Source organism: Sus scrofa, chromosome X (assembly GCF_000003025.6).
Source record: "Sus scrofa isolate TJ Tabasco breed Duroc chromosome X, Sscrofa11.1, whole genome shotgun sequence".
Taxonomy (NCBI): domain Eukaryota; kingdom Metazoa; phylum Chordata; class Mammalia; order Artiodactyla; family Suidae; genus Sus; species Sus scrofa.
The window spans coordinates 123983016-123991025 of record NC_010461.5 but is presented as its reverse complement, the minus strand read 5'-3'; the positions used below and the strand labels follow the sequence as shown (position 1 = coordinate 123991025).

At 45.4% G+C, this 8010-nt stretch overlaps 1 protein-coding gene across 9 annotated transcripts in view; it reads right to left on the bottom strand.

The window, feature by feature from the left end:
* ZNF185 (zinc finger protein 185 with LIM domain) overlaps window positions 2924-8010 on the bottom strand; it is a 45122-nt gene continuing 40035 nt past the window's right edge. For 6 of the 9 annotated variants that reach the window (XM_013986501.2, XM_013986497.1, XM_013986502.1 and 3 more), the window contains 2 exons: window positions 5375-5473; window positions 2930-5042 (listed from right to left, as the gene is read on the bottom strand). In XM_013986501.2, coding sequence (XP_013841955.1) covers window positions 5375-5473 — 99 coding nt within the window. In that variant the 3' untranslated portion in view covers window positions 2930-5042. Of the gene's footprint in view, window positions 5043-5374; window positions 5474-8010 lie in introns of all 9 variants that reach the window. The other 3 variants (XM_021079960.1, XM_013986496.2, XM_013986500.2) reach the window with 1 other exon arrangement.

The window sequence follows — 8010 nt, the reverse complement described above, 5'->3', positions numbered from 1 at the left end:
AGAGTCCAATCAGAAATTCTTTATAAAATCTTACAGCGGAGCAAATGTTAAAAGACCTGTATGGCCAATTAGCCCACTTGCTGCACCTGTGCAAATAATCAGGCCAATCTAATAAGACCAGAGTTTGCAATCAAGAATAACTTTATTTGAAACGATCTTTAATCAAAAAGGGGGTGACTGTTGAGAGAAATTTGGCATTTCATTAGAAAACTAGAGCATACCATTGTGGGTTATGAGATTCTGGTCCTGTTCATTGAGCTGTTTTTCCCCTATTTGTAAATGTCATGGTTTTATTATCGTGTAAATGGGACTGAATCTTGTAATCTTGCACAAATTGTCAACCCTTGACAAATTTTCAGTTATTCCAATTTCTTTCAATATCTAGCTACAACCTTCTCAACTAACTTTTCTCATTTTTCTTTCTCCCTCCTGATTTGGCACCACAGAGACATGAAACCTGACTACCTAGATCCTTGTCAAGATGCTAAGTTTCCTTTGAGCTGGTCTTTCCTCCAAGAATCTGAAGAAGTATTGAGCATTAAAGGTCAGTGACTTGTTATATACCTCAGTGGACTTATAACCGTAGCAGACCATGAAGGGGTCAAATTTCTCTAGAAGAAGTTGTTGACTGGGTCAGTAAGGAAAGTCAAGCCTGTTCTTATATGAGAGGCATCCCTCTTTTAAGAACCCTGACACTAAAATAACTGTCCTGGGAGTTCCCATCGTGGCGCAGTGGAAACGAATTAGACTAGGAACCATGAGGTTTCGGGTTCAATCCCTGGCCTCGCTCAGTGGGTTAAGAATCTGGCGTTGCCGTGAGCTGTGGTGTAGGTCACAGACGGGGCTCGGATCCCGCGTTGGTGTGGCTGTGGTGTAGGCCGGTAGCTACAGCTCTGATTAGACCCCTACCCTGGGAACCTCCATATACCACTGGTGCAGCCCTAAAAAGACTACAGAAGACAAAAAAATAAAAATAAAAAAAAATATATAAAATAACTGCCCTGGAGGAGGTCTAAGATGGTGGAGTAGCAGGAGGTAAGACTCACCTACTCCCACAAGTACACTGAAAATACAACTACATGTGGAGCTATTTGCAAAATTTGTGAAAAACTGTCAAAAAAAACCTCAAGATTATGATAGAACAAGAAAAACATTATAAGACCAGATAGGACATAAGAAAGTACAAAGAAGAACAAGAGAAAAAGAAGTGAAAGGAAACAAGATGGGACCTGCTCTCCCAGGAAGGAGCTGGAAAGAGGAATAGCTCCTGCACCCTGGGGAGTTCCCCCACCAGTGATGAGATCAGCCAAAAATGGAGGAGGAACTCTAGACAGATGGTCTGAGCAGTTAAGAAGGAGACAGTCCTCCCCAAATGGTCAGTGCTATGGGCAACAGACAACCATAGGTGGGTGCCAGCAGCTGTTGGGAACTAAAATTTTGGCCTTAGAGATCAGACCCAAAGAGGGAGCTGGGGCCGGCTACATGGGGAAGAAAACGGGGTTGGCTATGCGGAAGCAGCCTAGAGGGACTAGAGAATAGGGCGACCACAATACAATAGTGAGCATCTAAGCAGAGACACCCCAGTCGGGCTTAGAGACTAGACACCATCGTTTGGGGGGTGCCGGAAGGAAGGGTCGGGATCCAGCACTATAGCCTTGTTCCCTATGCCAACTTTCTCAAGCTGCAGGACACTGTCTGACTCACCTTGGGGAACCACGTGGCCCTAGCAGCTGCCTAGCAATGGCTGGGAAGCAGCCCCACCCTTAGGGCTACAGAATTCTTGGAGAAGGTGAAGTAACTGCTTCGGGGAATAACACAAATTACTGGTTCCTGCTGCCCGCCCCTGCATGCTAGTGGAGCCCAACCTGCACCAGAAGAGCTGCTGGCAGCAGCAGGAGCCCATCTGCCGAGGGATCAGGGAAAACCCAGGTGCCTTGGCTCCGCCCACAGAAGCTGCAAAGGCTTGCGCCAGTGGGGCAGCAGCAGCAGAACTGGGAAAAAGAATGGAGACACAGATGGAGAACTTAAAAGAAATGTTTAACAAAGAGCAAGAGGATTTAAAGAGCAAAATGAATACTGCAATTGCTGAAATGAAAAATAATATAGAAGGAACAAATAGCAGGTTACTGGAGGCAGAAGAATGAATAAGTGAGGTGGAAGACAAAGCGTGGTGGAAATCACTACTACAGAAAAGAATAAAGAATGAAAAAAAACTTAGGAGAGTCTAAAAGACCTCCGCGACAGAATTAAACGTACCAACATTCGTGTCATAGAGGTTCCAGAAGGAGAAGAGAGAAAGGGCCAGAGAAAATATGTGAAGAGATTATATCCAAAAATTTCCCAAATATGGGAAAGGAAACACTCAAGTGGAAGAAGCACAGAGAATTCCATACAAAATAAACCCAAGAAGAAATACAGCAAGACACATACTAACCAAACTGACAAAAATTAAGTTCAAAGAAAAAAATAGTAAGAGCCACAAGAGAAAAGCAACAAGTCACATCTAAGGGAATCCTCATAAGGATAACGGCCGAACCCAATAAATACCTTTGTCTATTTTAAGGGCTGGCATATAAAAGAGGGATTACAGATTGCCAGTGGGTGACAGTTAAAGGGAACAGGTTGTAACCCAACTCAAGAATGCATTTCCACAGCCAGGATGGGCTTGTAAGGAACTGAGCTCCTGGTCATTGCACGTGTTTCATAAGGACTAGGTGGCCAACTACCTGCAGTAATAGGGGAAGGGAGAATGGGCCTAAAAGAATAAAATACTCTTAATTAAGATCTGATGGGTCTAGAATTCCACACTTTCTGTGCATGCATAGTTGCTAGATCACGCTGTGTTTTTTTTCTCTTTAGATTTGATACTTTTTTTCAGTTTTTAAGTTTTATGGAAGTATACTTGATTTACAATGTTGTGATACAGATCTGATACTTAAGTATATTTATTTGCTTTTGTAGAGAGAAATTTGATATTCATTATTTGCTTTTAGGTAACAGAAAATAAATCACACAGCCAAATACACAAGTTATTACAGTTAAAAAAGGAACCTTAACATTTACACATGAAATATCTTACCATTTATTATAATTGTGTACATTAATGTGAGTTAATAAGAAAGTATGGTTAAAAATGCTAGGCAACCAAAAAGGAGCAAGAATGTAATGCAACGACTTCTCTTTCTTAAGTGTGCAGAATTCTGTGCTGTTTTAAACATGAAGGAGACTGTTTCAGATTGAAATCTACATCTTGCAGGTTGGTTCTAAAACTCGCTTAAAAGCAGAGTGTATCTTGAAGGCAGGAAAGCTAGCCTTTCTTGGCTAGCACTCCATCAGCTGGGTCTGTGCCAGGACTCAGGAGTGGCACCTCCCTCCCAAAGGCATGACCTTTCTTTCCCTTTCACCCATTCATTTAGCACCTGTGTGTCAGTCCCTACCATGTGCCAAGTCCCACATGGAGGGCTAGTCTTGAGGAAAACCAGTGTCAGTATATTTAGTGTCGGTACACGGCACATTATACCACTTTTCCCCTCCAGCGCAGATCTGATGCAGATCTATGGACATGAATGAAAAGTCCCTCTCCGATCATTTGGCAGGAGGAACAAGTCCACCAATGTTTATAAGACTCAGAAACTGGCTAGAGAGGGAGAGACATTTTTTAACTAAACCAAGAGAAAAGGCCCTCATTTTTTATCGGAAAAACACTCAGTCAGCTGGCCAACAGGTGTCCCTGTTCCAAGTACGGAGCGTCTCAGGACTTGCCACTAGCTTGGGAAAGTCTGTGAGTCAGAGCTCTTCCCAGCTGAGAGTATTTCCATTCAGAAGTGTTTTCTTGGAAAAGGGAGGTGAGGGAGGGCCACCAAAGCAGTGTGATTTCACCCCTTGCCCTCTTTGTAAAAGTGTGCCTAAGGGAAGGCCTTAGGGGGGTGGTGTTACCTGGTAGGATTAGGTAATCTCCACACAGTGTTTGGCATATACTCAGCACTAAGTCAAAGCTCACGGTTGTGGTTACTGGAGAGAGCGTGGGCTCTGGACAGAGACAGCAATGGTTCTGCACGATGCAATGACCACCTCTCTGAGCCTCAATATCCTCATCAGCAAATTGGGTAGAAGATTAGTCTAGGGATTTATGCCATCACTTTGTGATAATGCCTCTGCTATATAGTGAAGCCTCAAGATATGTTAGCTGATGCTGGATGATGTGTCTGTTGCTCTAAGGGGGGTGTTACTAGGAGATTTCTGTGTAAAGCTGAGGGATTGGAAATTGAGGACAAAGGTATTAGTTAGCTATCCAGAGTCAGACAAAGATATCCCTTTGGTGAGCAGACTCGTAAGAATCACATCCTATAGAATTTAAATGTAATGTATAAACTTTCTAATACATGTTCACATGCCTGCAGGAAACACTCAACTATATTGAAATGCAGGAAGAAGAGGGGTCATTAAGATCTGCTATATAACTCAAGCAAAAGCAACTAACTCGATGTAAAAGTATATGGAACGTTTAAAAGCTAAACATTAGTCTACATTCACTCCTAGTATTCAGTGTCTGCAATTTCCCCACCAGGGATCGTCGACAGTCTTTAACCTCAGGATCTTCAGGGGGTCTCCTTCTCCTCTCAAGTCCCCAAGGTACACTCAGAGCTTTGAACCAGAATGTGATCTGCTCTCTGCCCCAAGAGTCAGGAACACCGAATCCCACACTTGTGTCCATGCCCACTATAGGAGGCCACCTCCACCTAAACTCATCATCAGGAAGCTGATCTGTCCTAGGGAAGCCAGAACGGCATTCTCGTTCAGTTGTCTTTGCTTGAGCCTGAAGTAAGGTCATGGATGTCAAGTGCTTTCTAAGCTATAAAAAGCTACCCAGAGAAGTAATTATCATAGAATCATTAAGATTCACTCCTGGATGGAAGCAAGTGCAACCTAAAAGGGGCAAAAAGATGAAGAAATCAAATGCAGGAGGGAGGGAGTAAGGGAAGCGCAACTGGGGACAGTCAAACTTGTCCAGAAGTCGTCAGCTTCTTCTCAGCTTGGAGCAGCTAAAAGAAAATAGAAGTATCCATGAGGAAGGAAGTCCTCCCAATCCTCAGAAGACATGCCGACCTGATGCAGTCACCCTCCCCCGACGTCTCAGACACCAGGGTCAACTCCCCTAGCTACGTGTTTTCCCATGTCCTTTTCCTTTCTAGGTTTAGCTGCTGTGCCATATAGAAGGTGCAACTTGGACATGTCCATAGGGAGAGGCTTTATCTGTGCCACGTGGGACTTCAAAGTATCATAGGCCATAGGGACATAAGGACTCAGGGTCCCCTGAACAGAAAGCTGAGAGAGCAGTTTCCTGCTGCTTGTCCCTTGAAATGCCAGCACCCACCTAGAAGAGCTTCTCGTAGCATTTCCCACAGTGGATGGTGTCACGGTGAATGAAGATCTGATCTAGAAGCTCACCCATTGGTTTACTGCAAATCCCGCACTGAAAGAGAAAACAAACTCGAGGTCACCATACAATGGAAGCAATACAAGCCACATCCTGGATGTTAAAGCCGACAATTAAAAAGGGCGCAAACAGGAGTTCCTGTTGTGGTTCAGCACGGTAAGAACTCAACTAGTATCCATGAGGATGTGGGTCCAATTCCTGGCCTCACTCAGTGGGTTAAGGATCTGGTGTTACTGTGAGATGTGGTGTAGGTCTCAGATGCAGCTCAGATCTGGCGTGGCTATGGCAGTGGTGTAAGCCAGCATCTGTGGCTTCCATGTGAACCCTAGCCTGGAACTTCTGTATGCCACAGGTGCAGCTGTAAGGGAAAAAAAAATGACAGAAACAGAAACAAAACCCAAAGTAAAACAAAAAGAAACAACTTAACAGGCAGAATGATCACAAAATGGTTAGGAGCCCAGGTTTAAGAGCTGGGCTTGGGTTTGAGCCCTAAATCCACTATTTCTTACTGTGTTGACCTTGGGTAAGTTCCTGACGCTCTCTGAGCCTCCATCTCCTCATATATGATGGGCACACTGGCAATTTATCAGAAGGATTCAATAACAAGGTCGTTGCAATTGTAGGAGAGCTGAAAGACCTTAATTGTGACATTTATAGTCCAAAGGAAGGTGACATTAGGGGCCAGTGAAAGGGGCAGCCTTAAAAAAGCAAAAAAGAAGAAAGTCATCAGACAGGTGCTTAGTGAGAATGGATACAGGGAGCTGGAGATCCTAACAGCTGTCCTCTACTGATTCCTAGGCCAATGTTCTTTTTTTTTGTCTTTTTAGGGCCACGCCTGTTTCATATGGAGGTTCCCAGGCTAGGGTTCCAATAGGAGTTGCAGCTGCCAACCTACACCACAGCCATAGCAATGCAGGATCTGAGCTGCCCCTGCAACCTATACCATAGCTTGTGGCAACGCTGGACTCTTACCCCACTGAGCAAAGCCAGGGATTGAACCTGAATCCTCACAGACACTATGTTGGATTCTTAACCCGCTGAGCTACAACTGGAACTCCTGATGGCTCTTTCTTCTATTTTTCAGTTCCGGTCTCCTGGCCATTTTATTTTTCACTATAAGCAGCCCTCTGTCATTTCTGTTAATGCAGATCAGGACTTGAATATCAACTCAGTTAACTAATAGTGCTGAAACATTTAGGGGGTCACCTCTGGGAGCACAGAAACAACAACCACAACAACCACAACAATCTGGGCTTGCAACATGCCTCACACTGTGTAGAACAGGGACCCTAAAGAGCTGTTATGATGGTATGGCCACAAGTGTCCTCTCCTGATTCCTAAATGAAACAATGCAAGTGAGTTTCCCACCACCTGGTCTTCTGTTCCTCTCCTCCTATGTTTTGGGCCCCTCTCTACCTCGAGCACTGCTCTAGTCAGACTGTAAGTGGAACAGGAGCCTCAGCATTGCCTGAAAACTTGTTCAAGAGGTCAATTCTCGGGTCCCACACAGGACGTACTGAGTTACAAACCAGGATGAGGCCCAGCACGCTGTTTCTTACCAATCCCTTCTGGGCATGGTCAAGTGTGAGATGCATGTTCCGGTGTGAGAAGTGCTGCAAGTTGTATGCCCACTCCTTGACTTCCAAGCTCTCCAGCTCATTTGGATGGTCTCTGCTACCACCGGGACCTCTGTTAGTGGTCCAGCCCACTGCCCCACTGTTATTGCTCCCTTGTACCCAGACTAAACCTTGCCAACCCACCTGGCAAAATCTCCATGCTGGGAAAACCTGCCCCTGCTTAATCCCTGCAGCTGAGCGTGGCCAGAGAACAACACGTGGCCATGCTGACCGGCCTACACTTCCCTCTGGCCATGCATCCTCCCCCTCTCTGAGACACCCATCGTTCCACTGGCAAACCTAGGAACCTCTCTGTATGGGACCCACAGACTTGGTCTTTCCTATATCTGCCATGCTGTAACTGGTACCATCTTTCTCTCCTACAAAAAATCATCATCAGTGTCTGTTCTCCACTGTTTCTCTCTTGTCAGCATAAGCCCCACTGTCTGCTTACAAAGCTAACCCCTCAGAAGAGTCTTCCAGAATCACTCTTTCCATTTCCACATGTCCTGTCCTCTCATGAGCCCACTCCAGCCAAAACTGCTCTGACTGAGGTCACTGGTGACCATCATGCTGCAAAATTCAAGGTCAATTCTCAGGCTTCATCCTACCTGATCTCTTAGCAACCACTGACAGGGTGACCACTGCAGCTCTCTGAGAAGCTGTATCACTTGGGGCATCGCATAACTTCTCGCCCTCCTCTGTATACCCCAAAGAGCCTCAGCACCAGCCCCCTTTTCCACCTATTCACAGTCTAGGTGATTTCACCAGGTCAGGGATGGCTCAAGGAAAACGTATGCCCTGAGGACTCCCAGTCCCAGCCTTTCCCTGGACCACAAACACAGTATCCAAATGACCACGTGACCTCTTGCACAGCCCCCCCCCGAGGCATCCTCAATTTCACTCACCCCCACTTTCCCTTTGCTCAAACCTGATCCCCTTTAGTCCTTCCCTTCT